The sequence below is a fragment of the Stegodyphus dumicola genome, chromosome 7 (genome assembly GCF_044657685.1).
Source record: "Stegodyphus dumicola isolate Sdum_Otavi_A_Nest chromosome 7, ASM4465768v1".
Classification (NCBI taxonomy): domain Eukaryota; kingdom Metazoa; phylum Arthropoda; class Arachnida; order Araneae; family Eresidae; genus Stegodyphus; species Stegodyphus dumicola.
The window spans coordinates 38,868,890-38,887,928 of NC_140774.1; the positions used below are offsets into that span (position 1 = coordinate 38,868,890).

The following is a 19,039-nucleotide window of genomic DNA, read 5'->3' on the forward strand; positions in this document are numbered from 1 at the left end:
CCATAGTCCTCTTAGAACTCTAGAATTGCTTTTCATTTTATGAAGATGCATGTTTGCATCTTTCAGAATATTCACTGCAGTAGTCGACAGATAAAATGCTTTATCATCATTTTCAGCTCCATGCAAAAGGTCGTCTACATACAAGAATTTATCTAACATTTCTATAACATCATTATGGATCTTTATGTGATATTTAATAGTTGCCACAATCGTGAAAGGGGATTGAAGAGTTCCAAAAATCAATCACGATATTTTGTATATTTGGAATGGCTAATTTTCATCATTACCGAACCAAATAAATTTTAAGTTAATTTTTTAATCTTCGTCAAGCAAAATAGAATGAAATGCACCTTTTATATCTGCCCCAAAAGTTATCTTGTATAACCTGAATTTTAAAATGATATCTAATAAATTGCTATACAAGTTGGGTCTCTGGATTAGACACTTGTTCAGAGATTTTGCACCTTTGTCTTTAGATGAACAGTTATAAACAATACGCACAGCAGAAGTTGTCTTGTCAAGACGAATTGCAGGACTACGAGGGACAAAATAGCTATCCCTCTCAAGTTCGCAATTAACAGCATTAGAACATTTTTCAATTATTCCTGTCTCTAATTGTTCATTAATTAATTTCTTGTATTCACTAAATAACCACTTATTATGTCTCAATTTGTTTTCTAGCTTCAAAAAACTCTGTTTAGCAATTAGGAAATTATTTTTAAGCTCTGATTTTCTTTCATTAAATAATAACTTAATGGGGCATTTTCCATTTTCAAAATGTATATTCTTATTAAACAGATCAATAACCTCTAAATCTTCCCATGATAATGAGTCACTGTCTCTCATAAAGAATTCCTCTAGATGCCAAAAGGACTGAATGTCGAACAGAATTGATAAATTGGCGTCTACTTCTCTAACTGAAGTATAACAAGTATTAACATTTGAAATGTATTGATTTGATGTTTTTTGTCCACAAATAGTGTTCCCAAACAATGTCGGAATTAAAAATAATTTATCCGATATTTTCCTTTTTAGGCCTGTTTGTACAAACCAGAAATAATTCATTCTGATTAAAACGCTTATTTTTGTTTCACAGGAATCATCAGTCAACTGTTTGTTTCGCTTTCTTATAAATTCTATAACGAAAGGAGAGAGTTGACCTTGAATTGAGCTCAAATCATGCGATATTTTATCCGTTATGTAAACCTCAATAAATAAGCTTTTTGGCGGATCAGTCTTACATTTGAGAGTTATAGAACTAACTGGAAATTCCTTTTCTTCGCAATTATTTCCAAACAAATAAGCTTTTAATTGTTCTCTTCTTTTTATAGGCAAATTTAATTTATTGGATAAATCTTTAGAGCAGTGGCTTAATTCAAAACCTGAATCAATTAACACTGGACAAATCGTTTTCTTTTGTTTATATTGAGCGATAACCGAACAAGTATGTTGAATGTGTGTGATGGGGCAATGAAAAAAAGTCAAACTTTCTTGTGGCACAAGCGGTTTCAAGAAGGCAGGAGCCTGTCGATGATAACGACTGCTCGTGACACCTGTTGACATCACAAATGGATGGCTCGATGCAAAATGGGCATGAAGTTATGGACGATTAAGTGTTTGGATGATTGCAAAGGAGGCTGGAATATCCAAAGCAATTGTTCATTGCATTTTAATGGAGGATCTTCAAATGAGGAAAGTCTGTGCTAAAATGGTGCCAAAAATCCTGATGAGTGAGATGAAGGAGCAGCATTTTTTGATGTGCCAGGAATTGTATGAACTCTATGAAACGAACCCAGAATTTTTGGATAGAGTGATCACAGGGGACGAGACGTGGATTTTTCAATACAATCCCGTACCAAAGTGGCACACTAAGGAGTCTCCTCACCTGAAAAAAGCCAGGATGAGCATATCGCGAATCAAGGTAACGTTCATCGTGCTGATGAGTGAAAAGGTGTATTTCGGAGTGAATTCATGCCACAAGTTCAAACAGTCAACAAGGAGTTCTACTGTAAAGTGCTGAAATGGTTCCACAGCATAGTTCAACCCATGCTAAACGAAATTCGCAACAACTGGATCATGCATCAACCCACACTGTGCTCATTGTCTCCAAGTTGCTGACCAACGTGGATGTGGCAGTGCTGCCCCAGCCACCATACAGCCCTGATCTAGTACCAGCAGATTTCTTTTTGTACCTAAAGATCAAAAGTACCCCGAAAGGATTTCGGTATGGAACATTGGAGGCGGTGAAAGCAGGTGTGATGACTTCATTGAAGGAGATTTCCATTGACGACTTCCAGGGCACTTTCAATGATTGGGTGAAGCATTGACAACAGTGTATCAAAGAAGGGGGAGAATTTTTTGAAAAGTTCTGCAAAGATTATAGAGTGATATTAAATAAATGATTTAGAGAAATCTTTCCTGGAACTTTCGGGACAAACCCTGTAAAGGATCCTGCATAACTGAATCCAACTTTGAAGAAAACCTTTGATGAAACTACTTTAAGTGATGGTAAGTAAGTAATACAAGTGTGTATTCTGCTATTTATGTTGTGTTAAGCACCACACGGACTGTAGCCTATCTGAAAGACCTCTGTATTGGGCGGGAGGTGGGTCTACCAGTTTAGTTCCCTTTAGAGGATAAAAGTATACCATTCATGCTACCGCCCCGTGACCCCAATCTGAGGCAGCAGACTTTAAAAATTTCTCTCTAACCCACTGCTGCACTGAGCAACTAGGATCACCATTGCCTGTGCCCAGAGGCCATAGTTTTGGGACAACGAGAACCTGGAAATTTGACTAGTTGTTTACAATGCCCTCACCGGTACCACGGGAAAGCCTGATGCCCAATTAAGGGTTTTACTCAGGGCTTACTTGGCCTGTGGGCCAGTCAGAATTAACTGCTACCACCCACAAGTTACAGTGAACCGCCAGGCTCGTGATTTTATACTCCCGTAGCCGAGTCTGCCTAAATACAGATCCTAGCCAGTAGCTTCACAGGTTTTCCTGCATCAGCTCCTGAGGACAGTGTAGATAATGGTAACTAGTGTTTGGGACACTAACCGGCTCCGCCATTAAGATAAGGCACTACCGGGCTTGAAATCATTCCGATCGTTGCGCTAGTAATCAAGGCAGTTAGGCCGCCTGTTACTGCTTTGAGTGGACATACTGTCCTTTATTATATACAATACATAAAACAATACACATTTACGTTACAACATCTAGAATAAAGTTTAGAATAAAAGCTGTCAACTGTATCTGTTGTTGACTTTTGAAGATTACATTAGAATAGGATGAATATATACATAAGTTTGAAGGTCACATGTTGCTGCTGCGCATCTGGAGCAGGGTTGAAGGAGCTGACTCTTTAGTCCTCGATGATGATATCAGATCTTAAATTGACCTCTGTGATGATCTTGGTGATGCCTTTGACCAGGTAGAAGTTGTTAACTAGAAAAGACAGTGGGATGTTCCTGATGTGGTTTGGAAAGTGTCTTGCTCGAAGATCATCTAGCAGCTGGCAGTCGAAGATGTAATGAAACGCGTCCGCTTGATGTCCTGGGGTGCTGCAGGCGCATTTTGCTTGGCGATTCAAAAACCTTTGATAGTAGGCTGGGAATTTTCCATGGTTGGTCAGTGCCTGGGATAGGTAGTGATTTGATGATGATGGTAAGTCTGACATTATCTGGGTGGATGTTTTACCACGTATATGATGACATTTCATTCATATCCTTATCTACTATCTAATAACTGACTTAGCAACAATTATTTAATATTCTCTTCTAATCACCAATAGCAATAGCAGAGTTCCAGCATGAAAATGAGATTCATGAAAATAATTTACTGTAATCTGCATTTTATGATGTTTCTTAAGCAACAAAATAGGATATTTTCTGTCTTGCATGATGTTGGTTTATCTTATCTTCCTCCACTGCAATAAGTCCATTCTTATCGATAAAAGAGTTCAAAGAAAGTATCTTGCTAGTTAAATTTAATGGTTGGTTTACCTTCAGAAGTTTATATTTATTTAAAAACTTGTCCTTTTGACTATTCTAAAATTGCATATCTAGCTTGTTGTGATACTTCGGTTGTAAGATAACTCTTAATGCTTTTTGTGCTAGATCTAGCTGAATTATTGGCAAAACGAAAACACCAGACAATAATTCATTTAAATTTCGATAAAGATGGAATCTCATTAAGGATTGAAATCAGCATAATGATTGTTCCAATTGGACAAAAAATACTTTTGCACTGTGATTTCAAGGACTCTTCTAAAAACTGTAGGTTGATAGAGAATAGAATATTATTTGAAAGGTCCTGTCTACCATGAAACATGAACAGACAGTTCTGAAAACAAAAGACTTCATAATGCATGATCAACAGGGTTATCTTTTCCTTTTATGTGATTTTAACTCCCAAAATGCAGCATGGCCATGAAAATTTGCCTGCATGTTGATTCTAATCATATCCACAACAAAACAATCACTGAATCATTCAATGCATAAATATCATCAGTATGAATTTGTAAAGAATTCTATGCAGCTTGAATCAAGTCCACTAATAGAAGGGCAGAACAGAGTTCTAAATGAGAAATAGAGATTACTTTCAGGAGAGCTGTCTGAATCTTTGATGTTAGTAGCTCCACCAAAACTGAAAAACTGTTTGAAGATTTTAAAAAAATTACTGCAGCTTAAGCTTTCTCTGATGTATCCAGAAGTAATGAAGTTCTTTATTTGTAGCTTTGAGCAAAGATACTCATCTAGGAATACAAATGCATTTCAGATTTGTGATATCTTCACAGCTGGTTTCCCATCTTTGATTTATTTCTTGTTTTAAGGGATCATCCCACAAAACTTGTAATTTCCATGTATCTTGAACAGCAAGATTTTGCAGCCATTATAAAAGGTGCTAATCAACCAAATGAATCAAAGGTTTTTGAAATGGAAGAAAAATTTACTCTTTTAATAGAATGCTCACTGTTCTCAAAGTTTTCAAAGTCATAAGTAAACTTGTCTTGGGCTGGGTACCACTTCAAACCTAATAATTTAATTGATTTAGTATCAGTAATCGTACATGAAGAATTAGTATTCTGAACTTTCAATGCAATTTCTAAATCAAGCAATTATTTATATACCATTTATGTTATTGAAAGCCATCCTTTTGTAAAATTTCACTCAATCATGAAATTAACTATGCTGTGTTATTTACTGTGATTGAACCAAGTAAGATATCATCAATATAACTGTTATGCTATATTATCTCAGCTGCTTTTGGAATACCTCCATCAATTGTTAGTTGCGTGAGTATGGAAGTAGCCAAGTATGAAGCTGAAGTAGTGCTGTATGTAACTATGCACAGTCTGTGAGTTTTAATGAGCTTCAATGGATCATCTCCTCAATATTTTTTGGTAATTGCAGTCTTCAGCATGAATTTGAACTTGTGTGTGCATTTTCAGTAAGTCACTAATAATGGCTATGAGAATACCATTTAAATTTCAGAAGAATAGTAAATAAATCATCTTGTATTTTGGGGCAATTCATTAGTGTGTCATTAAGTGATATTTCAGATGTAGTTTTGCCAATGGCATTGAAAACAACACATAGTTTTGTGGTAAGATTCAATACTTTTATCATATGGTGATGAGGTATGTAAAATTGCTCATTAACTTTATATATATTATCATTCGATGATAATTCTTCCATCTGTCCAAGTCAAAAATATTCGTGTAGGAAGTCTTTATATTGTTGGTATACTTCAGAATTTTTGTTCTAGACTAAGAAATTTGCAAAAGGCTGATGATCTGGAATTACCCAATGCATTTCTTTTAGATTTGAATGGTAGTTTTACTGAATGATGACTGTTTTATCTATGAAAGTGATTTTCCACAAAATGGACTCAAATTTTTTCTTTTTACTTCCTTAAGTATTGTAATCACGAAAAGTTTCAGGCAGCATATTTCAACGAAAATATCCATTTTGGCTGCTATCAAATGCAATTTAACGATGTTTTTGCGTGATATCTGTATGTAAGGACAGAATAAAACTGCTTTAAAATTAATTCTGAAGAGAATTTTTCGTGGCGTCTGTACGAACGTATGTATGTACATGCATACGTACGTATGTATCTCGCATAACTCAAAAACGAATAGCCTCAGAATGTTGAAATTTTGTATATAGGACTGCTATAACATGTAGATGTGCACCTCATATTTTGGTTACAATTGGCCGCACCAAACATATATAAATATATTTATATATATATCCACTCTGTTACCCGGCTCAGTGATCTCAGTTTCTTTACTCTTAAATGTTTGTAAATTGTATATTTTTTGCTTTAAAAATGATTGAATTATGTTGTTTTTATCTTCCGGTTAAGGTTTTTATGCCTTTCGTAATTCTGGAAGCAATATTTGTACAATTATCAACAATTTAAAAGTGCGGTTAAGTGTTAAATAACATGGCGGACATATTTGTTTACATTTGAAAACAGCAGAATTATAGATTTGTTGCCAATCTAGAGAGACTAAGCTTCACAACACAAAAATAACGCCTTCATTTATTATTGCGAATTAAATCATGTTTAATCCTTTCTGGAATTTTTTCGAGGAAATAAGTGTTTAAGATTCACTTCGTAATTTTTAATATAGATATTTTGAGTTTTTATGTATTTTTGCCTTCTCGTGAAGTGAGAACTGAATTAATTGAATGAGAAATACTCAATCGTCTGTGGGAAAACTGTTTCTTTTTTGTTTTATTTGTTGATTTCTTTTATACATCATTCTAGCTTTATTGTAGTATTTGAATAGAACATGTGGCAACGATTAGATAATTCTTTTCTTTAAATGATATAAATTTTGTGCATTATGAGTTATAATATGAACAAAATATAATACTGTTAAGTGAATCTAGCGCCAAAGTGTCGCTATGGTAAACTACTAGAGAGAATTTTAAAGAATGTATTTATTCTATTGTGGTTTATGCGCTGTCGGTGAAGTAAATTTAATTCAATCCAATAAGTTTAAATGAAATGCAAGAAAAGATGCGTATAATTTAATATTCCGTGCAAGGAAGTCATGTGGTGTACACATCAGATTTTTTTAGTTAAAAGTTTCAATGTGGGAATTTATTCCATATCTGAAAGGGATTTGACTAACTTATGAGTATTTACATTTAGTGTATTGACTGAAACTTGCTCACAGTTTGGGAATTCAAAATTTGTATTTCCAGCTATGACTCATCCCAGCCTAGAACAAAATGCAAATGGAAGATTTTTGTTCATTTTAATTATTTCTCCATTGATGATTTTTAATTCAAGTAAAAAACATGTTAGCAAAATGCAAAAGGTATAAAAAAAATCAGTCCAAATATATAAAATATCAGTTTCTCTCAATTCATGAAATGTGGGATCTGTTCCAAATCTTGGAAACTTTCATATAAATCCAAAGTTACACTTGGAATGCTTCTTGTAATTTTGTTTATTATGACGTAGAAACTCTGTTACTAGTATCGAAATGAGGTGTAAGCAACAAGTTGACTCTAGTAGTTGTTGTATTGAAAGTTACTAAGTATGAAACTAATACAGTCAAATATCGAAAATCTGCCAACTCCTGAAATCCACGTTGCCTCTCAGAATATAAACATTCAGTTTATAGGTTCCAGAAACCGCAACATTGAGTACGAAATATTGAAGAAAAAAATACTTACCAAATAATGACGTCATATTTACCGAATAATAATGAGTCAAAACGGAAATACCAAATTATTGATTTAAAAAAGTTTTAAAAAATAAGTTTTTTTCCTTCTAATCTGCATCGAGGTAAAAAAGCAGACGATTCACTCAACTCTGTTCAAATTCACGATTCACGTTGTTGTATTTTCTGAGCTTTGTTATTTCATTTCACGAGATTGTTTAGTGCTGTCTTTTTTTTATTAGGATATTTTGTGGATAAATTAAGAATATTTTAAATTTCAGCCCTTTTTAATACAATGACAGATAAGAAACGCACTCGTGTTTTTCTGCTTACAGCGTTTAAAAACGTAAACACGTTGCATTGACGGTAACGCAAAAAGTGCAAATTCTGCAGGAAGCAGGTGCTATTTCTCGATTTATAGCAGAATGGTATGGAATTGCGACACGATTGTGTATGATATACGGAAAAATAAAGAAAAGCTGTTGAAATTTTACAGCAACAGTGATTCTAACGCCGGAATCCGAAACCGGAAATCTTTGCATGAGGCGAAATCGGCAAACCTCGATGCTGTGTACATATAATACAATGAATAATATAATCAATTTATATACGTAATAATAATTTAATGCATATAATAAATTATTGCAATACTGTATATAATAATTTAATTAAATGTATCTAATAAGCCTTATTCATTTTGCACTTTTAGTCCGAATATTATGCTTTATCTTTTCTGTCCTGAAATCCGCAAAATCCTAAAATCTGCGCAACCTCTGGTCCCAAGCTTTGCGGATTTCTGGAATTCTACTGTATCTTGGAATTCTTCATGCTCATTCCTAAATAAATAGTCGTTTCCCAACAAATGAATGTTTTTTCACTGAGTCTAGCAAACATCTACAATTTATGAATTTATTTTTTGAGTTTTGAACTCAAAGCAGTACAAAAGTACATGACTATGTTTACCATAACATGAGCACCAGAATGATTATTTTCACAGTTGTTCACACAAACAGTTGAAGAGACCTCACTCAGGTTTTGTTCTGTTTTTACTTTCAGTTTTGAAGCAGAGACTTGCACTTCTGGTGAAAGGAAATTAGGTGCATTTTTTGGTTTTAAATTATTTTCTAGGTGCAAAATGCTATGATGTTATGTAAAACAGCCTTTATAAGTATTTGCATTCGTACACATTTTAAATCTGTGGGCATTAGACAAGCAATTAAAACAAAATCTCTAAATTAGTCTTAACAAACTCTATTCATCTTTGCACTGGTTAATTTAAAAAATTATAACACATGCATAAAAAATGATCTTTATAAAATAAGCAAAGTGTTTGTAAAATAATATACGTCAACAAAGTTTCACTAAAATAATCTATCTATCTTTAGATCTTATATTTCCAACAAGCGAGTTATTTCATTTACACTATCTACCAACTTTAATATCGTGAATGCCATTTGTATTTGCCAATGTTCCATTTGTATTTGCAAAATGTTAAGAATTCTTTTAATGTAGGCAAATATCTATTCTCTGTATAGAAATATGTTGCCATTTATATTTACAACTTTTTCTTTCTTTAACTGAGGAATAATGTTTAACTGAACATCCTCATTTTTTTCTAAAATCAACTGTTCTTTCTCAATAAAATTGTCTATTTTATCATTATCATAATCTGTATAAATTTTTGTTAAACATAGATTTTCAAATCTTCATTAAAAATTTTATATTCTTCTAAAATTTGTTCTGCTTTAGCATTATCTAATGTTACCGTAATGTATTTTCTCAAATTTTGTTAACTTTTCAAAAACCTTCCCTTTTTACTTCCTTGTATACCCTATAATTTTAAAATTTATTACAGACAATTCTATAAGAAAGTCCAACTCTATCAAATATCTTTTTATCCTTGCTTTTTTATATTCTCATCATTTTATTAGTCTGCTTGTTGACTAATGGCAGAGATGCCAAAGATTTAAAAGAAAAACTTCCTTGTACACAGTAAAGGAAGTATTGTAATCACGAAAAATTCCGTTTTTTTGGACCACTCTGGAATCAATTTGGACAAGTTTTTTTAATTGACTTCTCTATGTAAAGGACTCTTTTTTCCAAAATTTATTGTAAAATTAATTTTAAAGGATTCAGATGACATTTCTTTTTTTACATCTGTGTGTACATGCATATGTATGCATCTCTAATAACTCAAAAACTATTAGCCGTAAAATGTTGAAATTTTGTATATAGGACCGTTATAACATCTAGTTGTGCACCTCCCTTTCTTATTTTAATTGACCATACCAAACGCACACATGCACACACACACACACACATATATATATATATACACTCACACACTGCCCCTTATCTGGCTTGGTCAGCACTATCTCTCTCTTTTTTTTTTTTTCTTTTTTTTTTTTTTTAAATATGTTGTTAAATTGTGCATTTTTTTGCTTTAATAGTGATTGAATTATTTTGTTTTTATATTCTGGTTAAGGTCTTTAGTTAATCTGCATGCAGTAGTTTTAGAATTATCAACAATTTAAAACTGTAAGTGCAGTGAAGCCTGGTGTGGTGGCTATTTGTTTGCATTTGAAAACTTTTTGTAATGTTAAGTATAGTGAATTGTTAACCAATTGTGAGTTGTTAAGCAACTTCATTATCTTTTTGCCCAATGGGACCAAAAGTGAACTTTAAATTTTTGTTCATCAAACATTTTGTTCCCCCCCATTGTTTGAATTGCTCATTTTTGCATAGAAACTGTTAATTTTTAATTGTAAAAAATTGTTTTTCTGTTTTCACTGTATTCAGTTTTTCTCTATTTTAAAGTTTTTAATGAAGGTGCTTTGAGTTTTTATTATTTTTGCTTTGCCATGGAGTGAGAAATGAATTGACTGAATGAAAATAAGTATATCTATAATGAAATTCAAGAGAATAAGTAAATGAAGTGCAGCAAAAAAATCTGTATAATTTAATAGGCTCTATGAGGAAGTCACGTGGTGGCCACATAGGATTTTTTTTTTTTTTTTTTTTCTTTATCAAACCTTTTGGAAGTATTTCGAATCCTCGGTTTAACAAGTACTTCAACAACGATAGAGATATGTTGAATGCAATCAAAATGTGTTAAATTTCTCACTCATCTCATACATTATATTCATTACGTAACTCAGCTATTCCAATACATTCCAAATGAAAGTGCACTGTCAGCAACATTATTAAGACTAAACAAAATGCTTATACAAAAGCGTACCTTTTTCTTAACCTGTGGGTGGGTAGACCAGTATGTTTAATATGGTTTCCTTGTATTAAATTAATAGGAGTAAGAACACATTCCATAAAAAGTGGTCTGTAGAATCATACAGCTTTAATTTTCTGTTAAACTTAAGAACATGTTTTTAAGAACACAGTAAGATGAAAAAGTTATCGTTAATGGGAGACAAAAAAAAAAAAAAAAAAAAAAAAAAAAAAAGAGAGAGAGAGAGAGAGAAGGCTGGCTAGCTATGGAACAAGCCATTTCTTCCAAACAGACTGGCAGGCACTTTAGTGGCTAAAACACCATGTATATTATTCCATGAGAGATTCTTAAATATTGGTTGTATGAAACATATTGTGTTGCTTCCACTGCTTGCATTGATCTTAAAGTGGCCCTCATATATTACAGAATTGGCTGTCAGTGATAAAAAAGTAATAAATTACTGAAAATGATTAGCTTTTGAAATGTAAATTAAAGTACACAATACCTCAAATAGTAATTTTCATTAGTATTGTTTTGATTTTGTATGGTATTTATGTTTTGTACCTTTATGTCTTAGTTTTGAATGAACTTCCAAAAAAAGTGTGTTTTTACTATTGCTATTATTTCATTGTAGGGTAGGAAAAAGAAAACTTCACTAGCTGTAGAATATCCTGACTGGCCTGAGGAATGCTTGAAATTTCTTGTTGTAATCAAAAAATTGTTTCAGATGCCCATTAGAAAATTTTGGGATCCTCCAGTTATTGAATATGAAATAGTCAAGTAATTATTTTGTTTTGAAAATACATAATTATAAATTTATTTTTAATGGTAACACTGATGAAAGGTTTTTTATTAATTATGGAATTTTAATTTAATGAATGCTTATGAATGACTTGGGAAATTAGTTGATTAATAAATTGACTTTATCTATGTACTTTTATTATGGGTGCTATTCTGTTTTGAGGGCCGTAAGAAAATTGTAGCGAAAATGTATGCACAAAAGTGCCAAATCTAGCAAGCGCACCCATTTAACAGCGTGCCAAATCTAGCGTACGCGGTGATTTCAGATTGCGTAAGTTTATACAATTCTATATTTCTTAATACACCATTGAAATACTACTTTAATTTTTAAATCCTTTATTGATTTCAAATCCTTTTTTGATATCCTATGGATTTAACAATTTGTGAATTGCCCATGACGAAAAGTCGGCAATAGAATTTTGGAGTAAAGTGCAGAATCACCCACTGCTTGATGCGTTTTTAAGAATTGCACATACTCTGTGTCCATGTGCACATCAATCTATTTTCACTTTAAAAAAAAATCCTAGAATTGCACAAAAATGGCACTGCGTACACCCTTGACTTTATCTATGTACACATCAACCTATTTTCACTTAAAAAGTAAAAGAAAATTGACAAAAATCCAATTGTTTTTTCCCTTGTAAAAAGCGGCAAACAAATAAGTGAGCGATTCTGCACTTTATCAAGAATATTTTCAAATAAAAGAATATATTCATTATAGAAAATTATGTTTGAACAACCAATGAGATAAAATTATGCTTTAGCGATAAGTCGGTAGCAAAATAGCGATGCAGGCATCCATTCAGTTATGTTTAGCAATTTTTATATAAATTATAATAATGATCTGAAATAGTTATTTACTCTTATGCTTCCATTCAGTCATGTTTAGCCTTTTTCATATAAATTATAATAATAAAAAAGTATTATATGAAATTAACCTTTAATCTAAATTAAAACATCAATCTTAGATAGTTATTTACTATTATACTTTCTTTCTTGCCGCTATTATTAGGGTTGCTGCAATTCCTTTTGGCAGCATCGGCATCAACGATAATTTGGCGATTTTTTACGGCCTTTGAAACCGAATAGTACCTTATTATGTTATATATATGTATATTTTCTGATTGGTGCATATGATCATATAACTATTAATATCTTTAAAAATGTGACTGTCACAGATTAAAATCATTATTTCTGTATTGGAGAGAATGAACTGTACTGTGAATTTTTTTGCAAAAAAGAATTTTCACTAAACCTTAGAGATACTGATATTTTTATATATGTGAAATTAAGAAATGTATGTAGCAGGGATGAGGAGTTAAAAAATTAACTGTAAAGGAAAAATGTCTTTTGCTATAAATATTATAGGCAATTTTAATAAGAAGGTATGACAGAATAAATCAGGGAATCTTAAATGTGTTATTTCAATTGATATGATCCATACAGAAAATGCCAACCTTGTTCTTCCTCCCCTCCCGAAGAATATAGTAAAGGAAATCTTATTTAAATGTAAGCAGTAGCTTGATTTATTTATTTAGAAACTTGCTATTATTGCTATGTGAAAAATATTTTATTGTGATTAAAATAACTATAATATGTTAGAGAATATGATTGTGAACTGGAATTACAACTATTATTATTCTTGTAATAGAACTGGGTTGGATTTTTGTATTTCACAAATGAGTATTATTTCTGATTTTTATAAGTGTTGATTTAGTTTTTGGTGATGTTCAGAGTAATATATATTAGAAAATATTGTTGTGTTCCAAAGGAGTATACATGCTGTAAATGAAACACAAATTTTTATTCCTGCTGTCCTCAAGCTTAACAAAACCGATGAACAAAACATATGATGATGAAGATGGAAGATAATTGATACTAGAAAACAGGGATTAACTTGACTGCAACAATTCCATATAGTATTTTATTTAAATGCTATCCAGGATATTGTGCAAGATTCCTATTCCCACTCTAGTCTTCAACACCTTTATTCCATATCACTTCATTGCACCATGCTGGAGAGAATCACAGCTACTAGACACCAGGGCAACACACACACCCCAGACAGGCATGTCGGGAGGACACACAGTCTTCACAAATTTTGTGACTTATTGCAGGACTATATAGTGTTGAATTTTATGCCTCCTCAGCCCTGCTACAAGAAAGAATGGAAATTTTCTATAATAAATATTCAAGCATTTTTTGCTGGTAATACATATATCAATTTTTTGCTGCTTATTTTACATTGAGATCAAGAAGAAATGTTTCTAGTATGTTTAAAAACACTGTGTTTCCAGGTTAGGTAATAACATTTTATATTTGAAACATATGAATTTCACATAAACAGAATCTTAAATACAAAGTCTGGAACAAGCATCTGCATTTGATAACTAATAGGCATGGACATTTCTCATAAATCATTGCAACAAATGTGTTTAAGCAGTTTAAAAGCATTTTCTGTAAAATGCATTAATTGTGCCAAACTGTTTCTTGTACTTCTAGTAAATTTAGGGAAAAGATATGTTCTTATACAGCATGACTTTACTGTGAAAACTAAGAAACCATTTTATATTATGAGCATTTGAAATCCAGTGTTAACAAAAAATTGTGGATAATTTATTATTTATCTGTTATATGCCTGCATTCTGAAAGGCACAACAAAACAGTTATGTACACCTTAAGGATTTTGTTAAGGCAGCATTTCCATCTAAGCTAATGAAATTTTATGTTTTCATATAAATATTTCTGTTCTGAAATACATGATGATTAATCATCCAACTGGCCAGAGATTTGTTCCTGAAAGAGCATTTTAAAAAATATTCTTTAACATACATTCATATGTATACTGTGTTGCAAAAAAATATATGTACCCGGGAAAAAACTGAGCCACAACTACAGAACGTGGCATGTAAATGTGGTTTGGTGAGTTGTGTAAATGATTAAATTTGCAGCACCATTTAGCATTGTGCAGTGATACAATGCGTGTCTGAAGTGCGCAGCTGGTAGAATGTAAAAGGGCAGGTGTGATGAGTGACAAGCATTTACAACCATGCTACGTACAACATTATAATGAGGGGTGCCTTTACCATGTACTCATAGCAGTACGAGCAGATGCCAGGCTTTCAAAGGGGTCACATCATAGGATTAAAAGAGACCAGTTGATCGAACAGGCAGATTGGCCTGCATATTGGTCGAAGCAATATGGTCATTGTCCATTGTTAGAACCAGTGGCTCAATGAAGACACAGTGAGGCACACAAAACAGTCATGCAATTAGAAGAGCTGTTACGTCCGCACCAACAGTTATGCTATTATTGGTTCAATGCCATTTGCCAACTCCCAGGGATATAATTCGAAGAAGACTACATGACCCTGAGCTCAGATATTGATATCCTTTAAGACACTTCCCTTTGACACTCCACCATACGCTGTATTGTACTGCATGGTGCCAATCTTACTAAAGCTGGACAGTGTCTAATTGGAGAAATGTAATTTTTAATGATGAATTATTCACAGCTGATAACCGCCGCATAGGTGTCCGGAGATGGTGAGGTAAATGGTTCAATGTAGTGTTGCGAAATGTACAGGCGAGGTAAGATGGCTTCCCCGCAAAGCAGTTTTAGAGTTTCCATAAAATGGCAAGGGAAGGCAGGGTTGCCACATTTGGCGACAGAATTGGCGATATACCATGGACGGATGAAGAACTTCTGGAACGAATTCTTACCGGTTTAGCCCAGAATGTTTTTGAACACAAGCCGAAAGCTATATAAACCCTGCTGGTCTGCAGTCAGTTTACCTCGTCGAGAGGGCGAGAGTGTGTGCCTCGCATAGAGTGCGAGATAGTGTCTCATCTATCGAGTCAATCCCTGCGGATCAAGTTGACAGCTGGGCAGCAAGTACCGAGTGGGTCGTTGAGTGCACCGAAAGAATCTCGTAGTTTATCGCGGTTAGTGTGAATCGTCAAGCGTGTTGAGCTCCGGGAATGACTGAACCGAAGAGTCGGGAGCCGTGCTCTGTGTTTCATTGAGTGCATCGTGAATTGTAGAGTGGAGAGTCTCCAGAGTACGAGGAGTTCCGAGAACGACCAAGCAGAGTCGGGAGCTGTACTCTGGTGCTTTTCAGTGAAGCTATCTCCACCGCTATTGCCTGACAGCGTGAAGGCTGTGTTGCTGATTGTTCCAGCATTCATCAAGTGTTGTCGTTATTCACTCCAAATCTACGAACCCCATACGAACGTGAAAGAAGAAAATAACGTCTAATATAAGAAAGAACTGGTGTCAGAAGAAAAGAAAAATGCAACAGTACTATTTGTTATCAAACAGCACACAGCCAGAACACAGGGTATGACAGTTTGGGGAGCTATCAGCTGGGAGAGCCATTCATCATTAGTCACACTGTGAAGTACCCTGTCTGTTTGAAGGTACATTGATGACATTTTGCAGCTGATCATATTACCTATGCTAGCAGGTCATTTATGTTCTGATTTTCCGCAGGACAACGCTCGGCCGCATGCAACCCAACAATGTCTTCGATATGGTAATGGCCTGCCAGGTCTCCAGACCTGTCACCTATTAAACATATTGGGCAGGCAAATTCAGCCATGTACAAATACATCCCAACTTACTAACCAGTTGCTCCACTTGTGGCACTATCTACCACAGAGGGACAATGACAGCTTAATAAACTCCATACCCAACTGAGTATCGGCTTGCAGAGGTGCCAAGGGAGGCTTTTACAACCTACTAATTTTCACATTCTTCATACCGTTACTATTAAATAAAATGCTTTTTTTTGCTCCAGTGTTTGATCATTTGTTTACCTATTCAAAGTACTATACTATTGCCAAATTTCACAGTTGTGGCTCAGTTCATTCTGGGGGCATATATTTTTTTGAAACAGTGTGTATGTGTATATATATATATATATATATACACACACACACACATACACACTGTATATATATATGTATGTGTGTATGGTTTTGCTAACTAAAGGGATAATTATGTTGTGTTAAAATTTACTGTGTTGTGAATGAGAATTAAATTTATATTTTCTCCTTTCCAGTTTTATCACAAATACTGTATTCAGACTATTGGAAAATATTGAAATCACAAAGGACAAGGGAATGAGAAATGAAGTATTTCGTTTTTTGGGTATTATACTTACTGAATACAAGACTGGTTTAGGTATTAAATTTTTAATATTTATATAAGTACATTAAATATATTTAATTTGCATCATTAATTTATTTTGATGATAATTTGCTCACTTGCTTAATTATATAAACATTTTCTTATAGGTTACAGTATTAAGATTCTTCAGTTAGTTCAAGATTTTGAACATTTACCAAGTGTATTAGCTGAAGCAGTTGTTTACTTTTCAAAAGAATATTCAATTGATACCTTAATTTCAGATATATGCAGGTAAAGTTATGATGATTTTTAGAAGGAAATGATAAAGTTAATGTAATTTCATACTTGTTTTCATACTTGTAAGTGATTTTATTTTTAATCTTTCTAATTCATAATTGGTATTGTTAATTGACAAAGTTTTCTGGTATTATCCTGGTATCTTATATTTTTTGTTATACCTTTAACAAATCATTAATAAGTTCTCTAATGTGATATCACACATCTTAAAAATAGGTTAGTAAAGAAATCAGTCACTTTTATTAAAGAAGTGCATTTTGTATTATTTTTTCTTAAATGCCAGTTTTAGAATTTACTTCAATAGTTGTAAGTGATGAGATATTAAATTGATTTATAGTGGTGTCCCTTGTAACAAACACATTGCATTCCAGGACAATGTTCATAATGTGTAATTCTGATTCTCATAAGTTACTATGGGATAATTTTAATCCATTCTTGATATCAGTCTAACATTTCTGAGAATATAAAAAACAGCATCAATGCAGAAAAATTATTTACATATGCTCTGTATATATACAATCTTATAGCTTCTCATCTGTATTTAGTATGAATATTCCCAGTTTCTCTTTACATTTGGAAAGACTCATTTATCTGTGAACTTGTAGTGAATCTGCATTTGGTTTTGGGGAGGTCCAAATTTTTACATGCCATGTGCAGATTTTTCTTTTTTCTTCTTCAATTCCTTCCATAGTCTTGAAATGTTGCATGTTACTGAGCAGATATCTCTCTGTGTTCACTTCAGCTTGATTGGGATGCTATCGCTTGGCAATGATCTAGAACAGGGATGGCAAACCCATTGCTCACAACAGGGATTTTGGTGGTATGGGATGGGTACATATTAAATTACCTTTATTCACTTACATTCGCTAAAACCAACATTTCAAGGGGAGAAAACATCTCCAAGACTAGCGGCCCTCAAAGGCGGATTCAGAAATGAGCGCAAAGTTAGCTCCCATTATGACATTTTCCAGGATGGAAGGGTAACTAGTGTTCCCCCCTCCTCCATGGAAGTTCCTGTATAGAAGACCGACTTTTTCTTGGGGAAGTATATGAGTGGAATGAGTTCTAAAGAAAGAACTCAAACTTAATTGCAAATTATGAGGTAGTTTTGATTTCTTATATTTAAATACGAAGGTGGTATGCAACAAAAATGATGTTTATAGAGGTAACGAAATGATTTTTTTGTGAATGAGAGGACCTATGAGTACTATAGCACTTTATTAAGTATAGTACCTATGAGTACTTTATTGATTCAGGCAATTTGATTTTCTGAAAAAGTGCCAAGATGAAAGACTTCTATCGCATACTAAAACAAAATTTTTAAATAAACATCACATAAAATCTTTACATTAGAGCAGTGGTTGTCACACTTGTGCCAAGGGAACAAAGAATAATTTTGAAAATCAAACATTTTTATGTAGATTCAGTGCTTTGTGTCGATGTGAGAAAGAATTTGAGAGTGTGAAACTTCTGGTTCTTTAAAGGAAGGGAAGCAGAGATTAAGCCTCTATTTATAACTACACTAAATATTTAATCATGACTATCCTATTAAGTACGAAGATGTAATTAACTTTCCTGTTAAGGTGGTGGAATTGGTTACTACAATAAACCTTTTTTTCTTTCATTTCCCTTTTTAAAGGCATACACAAATAAGTGATGCAATGGAGGAAAAAAATTAATTACTCTTGTTCATGTATTTGGTTGAGCAGTTCTGCTCAAAAGAGGGCATTCCATATGCAGAATGTTCAGAGGGGGGTAGTGTTTATTTACCCTTCCTCCCTCTGATGCCAGTGCAAGGAATCGCACAAAAATAACAGCTTAGAAATGCAGATCTGGTGCCATATTTCCAAGCTACAGACAGTTTTCAAGTTCACTTGAGTTAAAGAATTTTAATTCCTGTG

General features: G+C 33.3%; 1 protein-coding gene across 2 annotated transcripts in view; it reads left to right on the forward strand.

The window, feature by feature from the left end:
• The window catches only part of Cap-D2 (CAP-D2 condensin subunit), a 209,003-nt gene that overhangs the window by 108,052 nt on the left and 81,912 nt on the right, over positions 1–19,039 (forward strand). For both annotated transcript variants that reach the window (XM_085820101.1, XM_085820100.1), the window contains exons 6-8: positions 11,544–11,689; positions 16,774–16,895; positions 17,009–17,132. In XM_085820101.1, the coding sequence (XP_085676227.1) occupies positions 11,544–11,689; positions 16,774–16,895; positions 17,009–17,132 (392 nt within the window). The remainder of the gene's footprint in view (positions 1–11,543; positions 11,690–16,773; positions 16,896–17,008; positions 17,133–19,039) is intronic.